Source organism: Colias eurytheme, chromosome 4 (assembly GCF_061535395.1).
Source record: "Colias eurytheme isolate Ceu_HAF_F1 chromosome 4, ilColEury1 Martin Lab GWU primary, whole genome shotgun sequence".
Classification (NCBI taxonomy): Eukaryota; Metazoa; Arthropoda; class Insecta; order Lepidoptera; family Pieridae; genus Colias; species Colias eurytheme.
Window position 1 is genome coordinate 11,366,223 of NC_142983.1, and position 16,431 is coordinate 11,382,653.

Consider the following 16,431-nt stretch of genomic DNA (forward strand, 5'->3'; position numbering starts at 1 on the left):
GAAAAAAACATTCTATAACTACATTCTAAACTTTGACCTATGTAATTAAGTAACTATTTCTATGAAGTAACTAATAAGTGGGTAAAAATATTAGTGTGTTTAGAGTTATAAATATTAAATAATTTTGCTAAAATTTCAGGATTACCCATAGATAAAGCGTTTTTTTATGTAGTTGACAAAAATATTATTCCCATTTACCTATACATACACATTTTATATCACATATAAATAAGAAATATACCGTTATTTAACTCAAGAACGGCTGAGCGGTTCTGAATGATGCATGGTGGATGCTGGATGCATGTTTCGGTAATTCATTTCTGAAGCCTGAATACCATAGATGACATATTTTTATACTTTGCATTTTGCAACCATTTATTTACTCTATTTGTTTGGAACGAAGCGTCACTGTTTTTGCCTCGGAGCAATTAACAACCCTGGAGAAGTAACAATCAATTGAACAATAAAGCACTAGTTTGGCCTTTTTGGCTTATGGCAAAATGTCATGCGAAAAAAGAGGACAGATATATGTCAGTTCGACAGTTTGAAATGAAATGTAGCCCTCTCAATTTGTTTCAGTGACCAGTCTGGTCACTGACGCATGGTGATTTTAATTATTGTTTTTGAAGTGAAAAACGTGTTTTCTAGTTTCTTATGTTATTTTCTGAAAAGATAATTTACTAAAGATTACATGGCTTGTGTTGTCCACGGCTGTAAAAGCCGTAGTACTGGGAAATCGGATGAAGATTGGAATTTGTCTTTTCACAGGTTAGTGTTTTGATCAATTTTTTTGTTAATTGTTTTATAAATAAGTTAATTTACGTTATTTTCATAATCATCTATGTTATATCTAACCGTAATCATTGAAATGAAATCATAATCAGCTTAGTTTTTAGAAAAAATGCAAAATATAACTTCCATAGTGTTGTGCAATTATCGATACTTGAGTAGGTACGAAGTACTTCATTGATAATGACTGCTTTAGGTTAGGAGAAAAAAAAAGGTATTTAAGTATGGATTTTATTGTTATTTGCAGGTTTCTGGCTTGAGAACAAAGATGTTTGGGTTAAAGCTATAGCACAGGAAAAATTGGAAGCCTTCAAAACATTCTCGGCCTTGTTCAAATCATTTCGAATCAGACGGGAAGAAAAGTAAAGTGCTTTGCAGAGATGCTGTGCCACAAGTTTAAGATGGCATCTATTTTAAATAATAAATATTGTAATTTGGCAATTAAGTATCGAAATTAAAAGGTTGTAAAAAACATAAATGTTTATTTGTTTTATTTGAAGCAATTTATTTTAAACTTGTACCAATTTTTTCCTGTGGGAATGAGTTATTTTCCTGCGGTAAATTGTAGCCTATATGTTATTCTGATGTTTAAACTATATAATTGTAAAGTTCCATAAAAACTCATTCAGTAGTTTTTACGTGAAAGAATATCAAAATATGTCCATTCTTATATATTTTTGCTTTTATAATATTAGTAGGATACGACTATTGATTTGTAAAAAGATCAACCAGGTGGAAGTCAGATTCGCGCACGAAGGGTTCCGTATAATTCTATGAATGAATCGATGAAAACAGGAAAAAATACGTATCTTTTTCGAAACCATAAAAACAACCTAAACCGAAATACCTAATAATATTTTTTTATAAATAGCACTACCATACAATGCAAGGCAGTCAATACGCATCGTAAATGAATAATTCCAAATTAAACGAATCTTAAAATTTGGAATTACATATCCATAATTCAAAATTAAACGAATGTTAAATTATCTTCAAGCAATTTTGTAACTTAATTTTTTTATTTATCGATATTTTAGTATTCGATAAAGTAAAGGCAAGCACTACCTTTTTAGAACAAAAAGTGGCTACATGTGGATTTGAATGCCAAGCAGATAACAGTGTGTTGTCTCTTTCTATCGCATTAATTAGGGTATTGAATAAAAGAGAGCCACTATATAAGAAACGTTCAATTAATTGTTACTTCTCCAGGCTTGTTAATTGCTCCGAGGTTTTTGCGATTGTCATTTGTCATCAGCTGTCAAGTTTATTTTCATAATAAATTTGAAAATGGCGGACGATGCATCGAGCAGCAGCGCTTGTACCGGCAATTTAGTTGATAATTCAATAAATCAAGATGAACTTATTATGAAACAACAACGCGAAATTGAGAAAGAGGTATCTGTAACAAGTACACTAAATACAATGTCAATTATCTTTTATGGGAGGGAGAAAAATAGAGTTTTTGTTACGTCGTGTTTGTTTGTTTTGCAGATATCGGAATCTATACCTCTGGTCGGTGAACTCGAAGAGCTGTCGTCTTTAGAAAAAGAATACAATGAAGATCCTATTTATCTATTGAAAATAAAAGATCTAGCTTCTAAATACAAATGTTTCAGAAGAACTCGGCCCGATGGTAACTGTTTTTTTCGGGCCTTTTCGTATGCCTATTTAGAACATCTTCTAAAAGATAAGGAAGAATATGAGAAATTTCATGAAATAGCTAAGAATTCAAAGGACAATCTAGTCGCTTTAGGGTTTCCTCAGTTCACTGTTGAAGATTTTTATGAAACGGTAAGTCATTCCTTGGAGGTTATGTTTTGTTTGTGTCATCATATTATTATTATTATTGTTCAATAGTTTTTTTTGTTATCTTTAACAGTATTAACATGCCCTATACCACGCATATGTAAAATATGTGTGGTATATGGCATGTTAATCCTTTGCACCAACCCTTAATTGGCAGAAAAAAAAAACATTTAGCAGTTTCTTTTGCAAAACACTACAAAGGCTTTGTTAGGTAGAATTTTTTTTCTGTCAGCGATTTGAATTGATTTTCTTCATTTTTACCAAGGTTAGTATAGCTGCATCATGGATCAAAATATCTAGCTTTTCAATCAGATATAAATGACATAATTGTATCTATAATATTATACCATTATAATATTATGTTGGTCATTAGTACTTATCAATTAACAATGTACTATGGTTTCATTTAGTTGTATAATTATTATTAGTTGATATATTTTGTAGCTATTTTACAATTCTTCATTGTACCTTATAAAAACTTAATTTGTTTTTAATTCTGTAGGTAAAATTTTCATATTACCTACCTACCTTTCATATTTTCAACCGTCCTTACAACACACATTAATATTTTTTTAATACATTTTTTGATGTTAAATGGTTGGAGTTTGTTCTCCTTTGTCACTGTGTGTAGTTGTTGTGTGATGTGTTGTTAATTTACGTACATTCCCAAATTTTCACTTGGCGTTTATTTTCTTTAATCTTATATATAAAAATGAATCGCAAAATGTGTTGGTAAGCGCATAACTTGAGAACGGCTGAGCCGATTTCGATAATTCTTTTTTTATTATATTTCTTGAAGTACGAGGATGGTTCTTATGTAGAGAAAACGTAAACATGTACCACGGGCGAAGCCGAGGCGGACCGCTAGTTATTATATAAAAATACATTGCCAGTTTATGGAAGTGGTGCAAAGAGTGGGCGAGCAAGCCGGCGGCAGTTCGGAGGACGCAGACAGCATCAGATCGGAGCTGCACGACAAGTTCAACAAGCAGGGATACTCGGATTATATCGTAGTGTACTTGCGGCTCATCACCTCGGGCCAGCTCCAGACACAGCAGGAGTTCTACCAGAACTTTATCGAGGGACCCCGCACTGTGACTGAATTTTGTAGACAGGTAACGTCTTTGTTGTTTTTAAAATTAGCTTTATACAGAATTGGTAATAAATAATACAATTTAATTCATTACTTTTTAGGTGATATATGATTTGGTGTGATTTAAAACTGATTATCATTATTCATTATCATATGTATTTAACTTTAATTTTTTTTATATTTTGTAAAAAGTATTAATCAGTTCATGATAAGTCTGTTGTCTCATGTTAAAGTTTATATTATCTGTATGTCTTTTTTAGCTTTTAAGGCTACCATCAATCCATTTCTCAAAAATCTCTAGGTTAATAAGAATTATTTAATTACTTGTAACATTGTTATTATAATTATTCCAGGAGGTAGAGCCAATGTATAAAGAGTCGGACCACATTCATATAATAGCGCTCAGCAATGCACTGAATGTTGGTGTGCGAGTTAAGTACATGGATCGGGGTGAAGGGAGTCAGGTATGTGAATGTATTAATATGTTTGTAATGTTTCAGCGTATTTTACTCAAGTATTTTCAGTTTTTCTCTAAGGATGCCTCAAACATTTTAATTTAATTGTACAATGAAATTAAATTGTTTAAATTAAGTTTTCTTTAGCATTAGAATTTAGTAGTGTTTTTCATTAAAAAAATTGTAACATGGTATTATTGAAATAATATTGAATAGTTATCATCCATTCTAGACCTTATATTGTTTTATTTGAAGGAGATAGACAATCATTTTGTTATGTACATATTCTCAATAATAATTAATTCTTAATTTAAATCATGTATGAATGAAACTTGTTTCTTATGTGATAATTTAGCCTTGATAAAATTTCTAGTTTAAGTTATCCAATAAACTCAGTCATGTTAAATTGTGTTTAATGTGGTTTACTATGAACCCATATAAATTGTACTGTTTATTAATTTAAGCGGATATCACGGCCAAATGGGTATCTATCGACATTTTAAATTTATAAAAAATGTACAAAAGACTTGATTCCATATACAAATTCATTCAATGGCAGTAAGAAAATCGTCAAATTCGGTAAATTCGGTAGATAAAGTTAGTTTGCTTTTAATGTCCGAAATTCTAAATATGCTTGCGGGCAAAATTTGACTGGAAATCTAGTCGATATATAATCTCCTTATTATAAATATGTATAAAATTTTGGTTTCATCAAAAAAAACTATGAAAGAAGTAATCCTGCAGTGGGATCTTAGACTATTTGTATTTCATCATAAAAAACTTTCAGAATGTCAATAGCAATTGTATTGCATTCATTATAGATATTTTTTGTGTATAATTAATATACTGTGCCTTTTTTAATATTGTATTTGCTTGCAGGTAATAGCGCACGACTTCCCGGAGGGCTCGAAACCGCTCGTGCACCTCCTCTATAGACCGGGCCACTACGACATTCTGTACGCGTGATTGCGTTATTTTGCTAATAATAAAATTAATTCTATTTCCATCTTGTTTTATTTCGTTTTCACACTTAGTTAACATCCAACATTAATAAAATCGCACATTTACACAACACAAAACAAAAAATTCATGAGCCGCTTTGCTCTTTTATATGGCAGGGACGGAACTAGTGATTCGCTAGTAAGCGATCAACGCCTATGAAAATAGGCACTTATAAATTTTTCGTTTGTGTAATTAACTAATTAAGTACTGAAAGATTTTCATGATTGTTTAACTGGAAGATATACATAGTTCTTTAGAGACCAACTAGGCTGTAGGTGCAGTGAACTCCCATAAATAATTATAATAAAGGTATACCTGCTCATTCATTTAACAATTATTAATATATCTATTTAAAATTTATCGTAAAAAAACTCCAATACGAATAAAATAAGTACCTTACCTTTACACATTACAAATGAAATACATCATTACGTATACACTCTTGTTCATTTCATAAGTAACGCGCGAAACGGAGCTTATAAGCCTTATAAGCGCTCTCGATTGCGCTCCTACGAAACAGGATTTAGTATATTGCCTAAATACGAAATCCAATAAGAGTGAAAGAGAAATTTTGCCACAGTCCTGCGCGTGAAACAAAAGATTTACTGTGGAAAAATAGCCATTTTTGGAGCGCCGCTCTCCGCGTGAGAGCAGCAATTGCGCGCGACGTTGCCACTCCTATATTATTATAAATAAACAATAAGAATACCTTAGATTATGGATTGGACGCTAGCGCGCGCGAATGCAAATTCGGGGATTTTATAATTATTATTATTATATAATCATTGAATTCGTTTTGAAATAGCCTGTACTTTATATTTTTTTGTGTTTAGATAGACATTTGTAATGTGGTGCTCATTTTTTTGTAATGAATTATCCCGCTAACGCTATTGTATTTTTTTTGTTTTATTTCAATTTTGTCACGAGCCGCCTCTGTCCTTTATAATCTTAAATGATGTATAATAATTAGGGCAGTGAATACGAGTCATTTTACATCGATGTCTAGATATTCTCACGAAACTTTATATGGAATAATTTAAGAATAACGAAAATATACGCCAATTTCTCTCAATTTCTACATGCCAAAGAATCGAGTTACATCACCATCTTTTTTTTAAATTTCGGTAGGGTGTAACAGGCCTTGTTGAATCAATCAGTCTTTGTTTTTTATTATTAGTTCCATGAGCACCAGCGCTCCTTAGGATGAGCCGCCTCTGATATAGGATACTGTTTCACTGGCATTTTCTCTTAGCTAAGTTAAATTGGAAAACAGATACAGCTCTAAGGGCTCATGAAAATGGGTACAACGAGGAAGATATTTTACTGGATATATGGATTAATTAATAAATTAGGCGGAAAATAAAAAACCTTAACTCAAAAAAAACATTATATTTAAAATGAAATATTAAAAATTATAATGCCAAATAAAGTTGCATCCTATAACTAATGACAATATTATTAAAACGTAAAATGGTTAAAAGCTTATCTGCAAAAATAAACGCCATCAGGCCGCCTTTTCGGCTTCATTCCAGCAAAGAATGCCTTGACATCTTCCTCAGTTACTATTTTCCTCCTATCCTTAAAGCTTTTTAGAAAATCTATGAATTTATCCCGCATTATATTGTACTCAGTTAAAACATTAATTTGTTGGATCCTGTCCAAAGAAGACAATGCTTGCAGCCCCTTTTCGTATTGTGACGCCGGCTTCCCATTTGTTTTTTCTTTACCTAAATTCTCATACGCTGATACAGTATCTTCAGGATCAATTAAAAACAATACTGATAAGTCTTTGTACATAGACAGACACTCATTACAAGTGCATAGTTTTTGTCTAAAATGTGATGGCCAGAATGTAGCACCCTTATATCTTCTGCTTACATTTGGTCTATTACATTGAATGGCGTCTACTTTTCGTTTTTTAGTTTCAGCATCTTCAGGTTCTTCAGTAGATAGCTTTCTTTTAATATCAGGTTTTTCACTTGAAGTTTCTGCAGGTACTGTATCTGTGGAATGTTCTTTTTCATCATTTTCTTCTTTCATACTCGTATCATTAGTAACAGTGTTCTCTGGATTTGTGTGATTAATACTGTTGGCTTCTGTTGATAAATTTTCATCTTCTTTATTTGATTCCACACCTTCAATACTATTTATTTCAGTCTTTGTTTTATCATCTTCTGTTGTACCATTTATCTCATTTTCAGTTGTTTGACCTTCAGTTTCTGCAGTTATGGATGATTTCAGATCATCTGCTGTGGTATCCATTGGAGCACTCTCAGTGACTGTTTCTATGGTTTTATCTTCTTCTTGTTTGTTATCTTCTAGTGGTTTGTCAATATCTTCATTTAGTGATTGTTCGTTCTTTTCTTCTTCCTTATTTTCTACCTTAGATTCATCTGTATTAACACTATCCTCAGAAGCTTTACTTTCATTAGTTTTCTCCTCCTGAACTTTTTCATCCGGATCGGCAAGAAGCCTGTCTTCTTCCATTTTTTCTAATTCTTCTGCTGTGGCTGAACTTTCTTTCTTCTCTTCTTCTTTTAACTTCTCTTCATTACTTTCTAATGTAGTTGTATCTAGATTTGTTGCATCATTAATAGATGTTTCTGTATTTTCATTGTCTTTAGACAACGGCTGAGTATTTTCCTTAGTTGTACTTTCAGAATCCTTATCAATATTGTCTTTTGATGAAGCAGTACTATCATCATCAATTGGTTTTTTATTTACTTCCTCAATTTTGGAATCCAATTTTTCAGCATTCTCATTTTCACTAGGTGAAGGATTATCCAGTTTTTCTGCTATTGTGTCCACTTTTTCTATTTCTTGAATATTGGTTTTAGATGAGATATCTTCACTATCATTTGATTCTGTAATTTCTTCTACCTTGTTGTCTGTAATTGGATTTTCAGAGTGTACATTTTCATCAAGCTTCGATTCTTCATTTTTGACTGATTCTGCTTCTGGAATGGTATCTTTAGATTGCTCATTTTCATCCATTTTTGCTTCACTAATATCTGTTGGATTTGAATTACAATCTTTACTTTCATTTTCTTTGTCAATACTCTTATTAGCAACACTATCTTCTGATGAGTCTACAATTTCTTTCAAAGCATTTATGTGGCTATCAATATTTTCTTCACTGCTGTTTTTATTTTCTGTATTATCAGTACTGTTTTCTACCATAGGAGATTCTGTAGGCACATTATCCTTCTTTTCAGTTTCATTATCAACTTTCTCATCATCTTTGGCTTCAATTGAAATTTTTTCAGTACTTGGTTCCTCATTATTAGTATCCATTGGCACTTCAGATTCTATTTGTGGCATTTTAACATTATTCTCTGTACCTTCATTCACTTCACTGTCATCTTTTGTAGGAGGACCTTCATTCACTTCACTGTCATCTTTTTCATCTACATCTATTTTACTTTCATTAATTTCTGACACTTCAGCATCAATATTGGTTTTGTCTACTTCACTCACAGTTGTATCAATTGTTTCATTAGATATGGTTCCATTGCATAGTTCAATCTTATCATCACTAGTATTCATAACATCTATAAAATCATTTTCTGTATTGAGAGCAAGGCCAGTGTAATCATGTAAGAATTCATTTCTGCCCATACATTCTTTACAAATCATTTCTGCATACTGTGCTGTGGGGACGGTGGCTTCAAGGTGTGCTGCATGCAGCCAATCTTCACAAATAATGCATTGTATCATTTCATCTTCTTCTGTTGCCTCAGGGTCTGGATAAGGCCTATGACACACACAGTACAGGCCTGAAAAGTTTTGATTGTAACTATTTTCTTCATTGAGATCAGTTTTATCAGATGTGAACTGGCAAGGATTTGAGTTGAACTTTGGATTGCCACAGTCACAGCGGAAGTTACGTTTTGTGTACAACTCAATGAGCTCATGGTTTTCATGGCATGATAAACTGCAAGCCAGGCAGACCCCAGCTCGCTTTGAAGGATCTTCCTTGGCTTCTGAGCAGCAGGTCATGCAGGCATATATTGCCTGCCGCTTTATGTAGCCCTGCAAGAACAATAGTATCATGTCATTAGTTCATCAGTATCATTTAGTTCTTAGGAGCTTTACAAATTTTGCTTCAATTTTAAATTCATATAAAAGCTTGAGTTCATTTCTGAGAATAAAGTGAGGTTTATATAAAAATATTGAATAGATTTACAGTATTCTTTAATATTGCTTGAACAAAAGTGAAGTGGAGTGGAAGAATATTGAAAATATTTAAATGTTAGCAACTCTTCCATTCATTCGATTTTTTCAGAACACAAAGGAAATTGGAGCGAAGTTACTAATGGTTGGGTCTAATTTGACAGCATTATAGCTTAAGTATATTATATATTTATCATAATATGCATTGATTATTTTTAGTAATGTTATTCAAACCTATTCATTGACTGTTGATGTTGAATGTTCATGATAGCCTAATATTTTCAACCAAAACATAGTGTAGAAAAAATATATAGCCTATCATATCATAAATGCTTATTTCGTTCAGTAAACTTCGTTGTGAAATGGAGAACCGATCGGAAAACAAGCCATTGACCACCGAGCGGCCCGATCGGGCCGCGACACAATAGATTTTCTATTGTGTCTGTGATTCCGGGACTGAGGGATTAGTTCATGAACCAGAATATTTTAAAGGTTTTTATTTTAATCACAATGGCCGATGCTTACTGCGTAACAGCTGTTATAATATTTAAAATAATACAATGACTTAAAAGAGTGTGAGGCCTTTTCCTACTTACCAAAGGATATGTGCAGTTTTTATCATCAGAGGCACCAAGAACGGCATTTGCATCCTCTTCAAAATCTTCTTGTTCTTGCAGTACATCCATCATTGTAACAACTTTGTCCCCATTGCTCTCATTTAATTCATTTTCTTCCGGCTCTATATCACCGTTGGAAGCCATTTTTACAACCAGTCGGCGAACAACGAAGGAATGAAAGTAGAATTATAGATGCCGGTTAAAATATGAATAGGCGGCAGGCGCGAGTCGTAGTATTTTTATGACGTTGACAATTATTTTGCTAATGTCTATGGTTAAATGTCTGTTGACTTTGACACTTGTTGCAGATTACAGAATATTTTGCTCGTAGAAAGCCAAATCAAATAATATTTGCTATATTTGATCGGTGTATATAAAACAGAAAAACAGGTCTAGCTAACTTATTATTTAAACTCTGGAGAGTTGTATAATATTATGCTAGTAGATTTACCTCCACAGCACAATCTACTCACAGAGCAAGTATTATGCTCTTTGAGTAGATTATGCTGTGATAATGTGCTGTTATTAATAATAAAGTCAGTCAATAAATTCAATTTTTCATTTTTATGTCATTTTATTTCATGGGCTGTACAAAAATATAAATGAAATTGTAGACAATCAATAAGTGCTAATACGCTGTTTTCTGTTTTATAAAAATGTGAAAAAGCTAAATCGGTACTCAGAATTTCAAAGCAGAAAAGGCACATCTAAATTCTTCTTTCCATTTCCAACGTATAAGAATCCAGCATCTGGAGTTTTTATTTTATGAAAATAAGACATTCCCGGCCAGTATAAACTTTTTAAGTAAGCAACACTGCCGCACTGTTCCAGAGATAGGTTCCAACAACCGTTCGGTATATCTTGGTCGATTGAGTCAAGGAAATCCATACTGTAGTTATAATCTTGCCTTGTAAGTAAATTAGAATTCCAGCGTTGTTGCGCTGGTCGAATATGTAGATAAGATTTCAACAATTTCGCTTCTGCACTTGTCAATCCGTAAAAGTTTGGATTTATAACCACCGTTCCATCTGGTTGTTTTATCAACTGTCCACGTGCGCATATTTCAGCTTCATCACAGATATTGCTTATAGTAGCCGCTAGGCGTTTCTCCTCTTGCATGAATTGGCATCTATCAGGGTTGTGTTCCTCCAATGCTTCGTCAAGAACTTTTATTTTCAAGGAAGGATCGCCTCTAAAAGGAAACGACGTCAGAAGGGCGAGATGCTTGTATTTTTTCTTGGCTCTCGGTAGCAAACCCCAAAATTTAAAGTCCGTCGAATAGTAATACTTGCGGTCATCTATAGCATCTTTATTGATACCAACGGCTATATGATAATCAGCGTCGACTGCATAAATTTTTCCCCAGTATTGAATGTGGGAGAAATGGTTCTCGACTTGCAACACTGTGAGGGAATTTTGTAATAACGATATAAGCTCATTTGTTAACATAAATCCATTCACGTTCACATATTCTTTATATTCCCAGAGCTTATGTACGTTCATTATTCGTAAATATTTATTTATTCAACAATAATAATGCAATAAGACAGTTTGTGTAAACATGACATATTTTATATTATTTTAAAACTATTGGTGAAAAGAAGTTCGCATATCTTTCAAACAACCAACTTGATAACGTAAAAGAACTTTAAAGGGACATCCCATTTTCTATTTGTAGACCTACTACACTATATATAGTTTAAAACAAAGTCGCTTTCTCTGTCCCTATATCCCTATGTATGCTTAAATCTTTAAAACTACGCTACGGATTTTGATGCGTTTTTTTCACAGTTACATAAAAGACGCAAAGATAGAATGATTACAGAAGAAGGTTTTAGTACATATATCATTTGGAAAGTTTTCTAAAAAGCCAGTGAAACCGCGCGCGGAATGCTAGTTTAATGTGAATTAAAATAATATATAGCCATATAGGTCTACCCTACAAAAATTATTTAAGTATTTTTCAACGAAAAATCTCAACTTTGTTGCTTTGCATTCGTTAACTCTTTAAATGAATCCATAGACAACAAATACATGTATGCACCTGAATAACCCTAAATCTACTTCTATCTACTGTTTTATCTTGAAATTCCCTATTATCGGAATTTAAGAATATTTACAGATGTAAAAAAGCCGTAAATATCCCTCATATTCCCAATAGGGGCCATCGTAAGGGCAATGTAAATGGATATTCGCTTCTCGTATGACAATTACCGGACGTCAAATATTTGCAATCCCTATGTTGATCGTTACTTGTAACTTGAGCGCGTGTTCTAACAATATCAGAAAAAACTTGCGGACCCTTAGCGCAGTATGTAGCGAGGGGTCAGGTTATAGTGGTTACAGGTCGGATGACGAAAGCCACAATTTACTTATTTTCACAAGATTCGGGTCGTGTAGCTTATTTGTTGGCCCGCGGGTGATGTAAAAATATCGCGTCAATATTGAATAAAATGAAATTAAATACGACGCGCTCATTTTAAAACCTCACCTTATTAAAAAAAAAAAAAACATAAATTAGCTTTTCTATGAGAATGTTTGATAATTTGTTTATACATAATTGATTTTGCCAAACTTATTATTTTTTATTGAACAAACAGAAACTCACAAATATAAAAAGGTCACGTATAATTATTTCACTATGATGCTAGTTTTATAAATTTCTTTGAAATTTGAAACTTCTGGTTTGTTTAAAAAAATCCTGCAAATTAAATTCCTTTCCTTTGCAACAAGTTTAATTCTGCCACTGCCCGCAAAACTTTTGTGCGCTGATTTTCCGACAACAATTATATGTATTCGAAATGCTTGAAAAGTATATTATTGTAAAATAATAATCGAGATGAATCGTTTAAAATTTTATTTATAAGAATTTAGAATGTTATCGAAAATAAAAGATTTTATGGAAGATATGATGTGACTATCCCTCACTAGATGTCACTATATAGTTATAAACTGTAGTGTAGCTACTTCACAATAGATGGCGATACCTTTATCAAATTTATGGGGTAGATAGAAAATTGTTTGATTTCACGTGTTAATTTATCTACTTTTAAAATATTGATTCTACTTTGAAAATATAATGGATTGTAATTCGGGTTACAGTAATATTATTGGATTGTAAAATAAGTTACAGATAAGTAGAAAATTTGACTAATTCAACAAAGTTTATGTAATCTTGTAACAGTATTATTTTACCAGTTACCTAATGAATAACAATGCTATTATTTATTCTATCTATTTCATTCTATGACAATGATATCCTATTTTAATTGTAATATCATTGATTCTTTGATACATTTATCATATAATTAATGATATTAACAACTTCAACGCAACTCCAAATTCAAAATTCAAATTCAAATTCAAAATTTATTTATTTTTCACAAAATTTTTACAAACTTTTACATAAAATGTAAATCCCTGGTTAACCCACTAGGAAAACCTGTGCGGGGTCAACCAGTGACCTCCATCGGCTTTGCATATTCAAATCGGCAACATTGTAAAAAACGTATCAGTAAAAAACCATAGACTTTTTATAACACCGGGATTTCCTATAAAATACTTATAAATTATCTATGCACCTTAGTCTATGGTCATTGACGGATGCACAGGTGTTACCACTTGAGCATGACAATTAAAACATCAACCAATAAAAACAATAGCGCGCGTGTCGGCGATTCGGCACGCGCGGTCGTGCCTAGGCGGGAAAAACTGGATTGCTAACGCGACGCTGAGAGCTCTTCAGTTCAACTGCATCAGATAAATGTAGCTGTTATGTGATTATTGATCGTGGGCTTTTGTTGCATGGAAATATAATGTGTACAGTACGTAAAATGCAAGTTGTTTACTTTTCTAACGTTACAGGTAACCGCAAACATTTCAAATGAATGTAGGTAGTCTTAAAATAATGTCTGTCAAACATAATGAACTCGAGAGACTTAGATAAAATCAGACTCTACATTTTATTAATGTACCGAGCTTCTGATGATGTCATAAAGATCTAATTAAGAATAACGATCGTAAGTATTTCATTTAATTTCTAATTCTTGTCCATTTGTTAGTAAAATAAACAATAAACATAATTTACGTTTACACGCTGGTGAACGGTGAACCTATGCAGAAATAAACCTCTTTTTCTATACTTTCTTGTTTAAATGCTTCATGGCTCTACCTTTGCAATGTTTTATTTTCTCACAAATCGTAAGGTTGGAAATTAACATACTCATATCATGGCATACGGCGAAAAACCAAAAAAATAATTCACGAAACCTACTGACCAGGAAACCAATATACCCCGAACAAATGTCGGTTTATAGTCAATTGAAAACAAATCAAATCGTCAATTACAATGAAATTAATCGCCATGTGTGCTGATTGAACGTCAATGCATACCGTGTTTAACGACAGTGCCTGTCTGGGCTCGGTGCTGAGCGAGTGAGCAATCATAATGTGACCATCCAGAAACAATACAGGAGTTCCCACAAGCGCGCCCCAGGCCGCCCCACGGAATCGCCCCGTTTCTTTATTTTTGCCATTAATTGTTTTTTAACAGGAGGCTGGCTGTTATGCCCCCGGGCGGGACGCTATACAGATAACATATTGTTGCATGTTTCACAACTAATTTGTTTGCTTTAAGATTATGAAGGGTCGGGTTAGAGTATGATTTTGTGAATGTATGGGATTTGGTTTAGCATTTTGTTATTTCTATCTTGGTCTACCTTGGGATTACGTGTTCTCTCAATGTTTGATTCCTTCCCCTTTCTGCCCAAACAGAGACTAGCCATTGCTAACGTTCTAATGACGATGATATATTATGTAATAATAAATTTAAATTTATTAAAAAATTCCATCTAAAATACAGTTATTCTCTCTGACTTATAAATTCACTTTTGAATCTCATCATCTTACCTAAAGTATAAATTCCGCAACTTCATTGAACTTTCAAACTCATTGTTCCATACAAAGTAAAATTTAATTGACTGGTATTTACCACCAAATCTAAGAATAGTTATTAAGATTTAAGAGCTCATTTGTAATCAATTGCTCTGAGAACAAAACTACGAAATCAATTCACAAAGAATAGAAATTCACAAATATTTAATGACCGTTCGCGTAAACCGATGAATGGTATATTTCTCACAATAGTCGATAACTTGCAAAAATTTGAGTGCACTTTTCCCACAATTAAGTGTAAGAAAAGGAATTAAGCTGTGAGCGGTGGAGTGGCGATTTCCGAACGAGTAGTGACAAAAGGCGGGAATTGGGTGCTTAATCGGGAGTGAATGTCACAAACAGGGGTCGTGGCGCGAATTGAGATTACAGCTATTTGTAAAACACGCTGCTATTATGCGAGTGCCTACGCATCGCTTGTTCAGCCAACACTAATTGGTCGATAGTCGCAGATTACGCAGTGAACACTGGAGAGGCTAACAGGCCTGAGAAACTCAGCGGATTTCAGTTCCGCGAGATTACTGATTCTTAAGATTATGATGTGATTTTATAAGTAGTGCTTGTGTGTAGCGATGCAGGTAAAATGTATGTAACTGTTAAAATTATTGAATATCATAGTTTTGTAAATTTGTAACAATGTTCGAAACTTAGGTAACTAAAGAAGCACCGAGCAACCTAATAAGATTAGAACCTAAGACGGTCTTTTGTTTCTTGTGTTTTATTAGATCTATTAGCAAACTCCTAATAATTTAATACAAAACAAATTCGCAGATTAGTAAATAATGTAATAAAGCATGTACATGATAATTGTTGCAGTTCACACACGGGAGAATAATTACAAAGTACAATGTGATTATTTTGTTAAAAAACATCCCAGAAGTGCGTCGCGTGTCAACGTCGTCCTGCACGCGACTGGCCACAGATGATAAACGAGTGTAACGGTGTTGCTAGCGCGAATAACCATCGCATGATGGGGTTGCAAGTAAAAATAATTGTTTTGATAATGATGAGTGCTTTTGTCCGAATGGGATGTGGACTAATGTTTTGTTTTGAGATTTGTTTATTTTCGGGATTGTGGACGGTGAATAAATATTGATTGGGAGCAGTTCAGTTAGCATGTTTGGTGAAATCGTTGAAATAGTTGATAACAATGGCTGCCAATGTAACGTTAAAATTTTTGATTATTTCGTTATTATTACTTGAGGTGAACGGATTGAATTTCCTAAAGTAACGACAAAGTATAGTTTTCTTTCATCCACCTGTTCTGTACATACTACATATTTAAAACAACAAATTCTCAAACACTAACATTTTGAAAATGATGGCTATTTTATTAAACTATTCAATTTTCATTATAAATGTTGTATTATCAACACGTAACTCAATATTTAAAGCATTTGTTAGGTAGTACGCATTTCTCGGTGCGCTACCTACTTGCATAACAAAAATCCCATCATAATAGGTAACGGGAGTCTGGGACCATTGAACAAACAGACCAACTGACAAACGTTTGATGGATTGTTTTGGCTTGCGTTCACAACACGTA

The 16,431-nt window shown here is 33.0% G+C and overlaps 3 protein-coding genes across 3 annotated transcripts; 1 reads left to right on the plus strand and 2 right to left on the minus strand.

The window, feature by feature from the left end:
* Positions 1-2,033: 2,033 nt before the first annotated feature.
* Positions 2,034-5,147, plus strand: LOC149909231 (ubiquitin thioesterase otubain-like). The gene is made up of 5 exons (XM_090120266.1): positions 2,034-2,184; positions 2,281-2,580; positions 3,489-3,710; positions 4,042-4,152; positions 5,023-5,147. Exons 1-5 carry the CDS (start codon positions 2,077-2,079, stop codon positions 5,107-5,109), a joined length of 828 nt encoding a protein of 275 aa, XP_089976392.1. The 5' UTR covers positions 2,034-2,076; the 3' UTR covers positions 5,110-5,147.
* Positions 5,148-6,519: 1,372 nt separating this feature from the next.
* On the minus strand, positions 6,520-10,161 carry LOC149909232 (uncharacterized). The gene is made up of 2 exons (XM_090101463.1): positions 9,915-10,161; positions 6,520-9,177 (listed from the first exon to the last, which is right to left on the minus strand). The coding sequence occupies exons 1-2, from the start codon at positions 10,077-10,079 to the stop codon at positions 6,628-6,630; spliced, it is 2,715 nt and encodes a 904-aa protein (XP_089957589.1). The 5' UTR covers positions 10,080-10,161; the 3' UTR covers positions 6,520-6,627.
* Positions 10,162-10,622: 461 nt separating this feature from the next.
* Rsph9 (Radial spoke head protein 9) lies at positions 10,623-11,438 on the minus strand. The gene has a single exon (XM_090120283.1). The coding sequence runs from the start codon at positions 11,436-11,438 to the stop codon at positions 10,623-10,625; it is 816 nt and encodes a 271-aa protein (XP_089976409.1).
* Between the last annotated feature and the right edge of the window lie 4,993 nt (positions 11,439-16,431).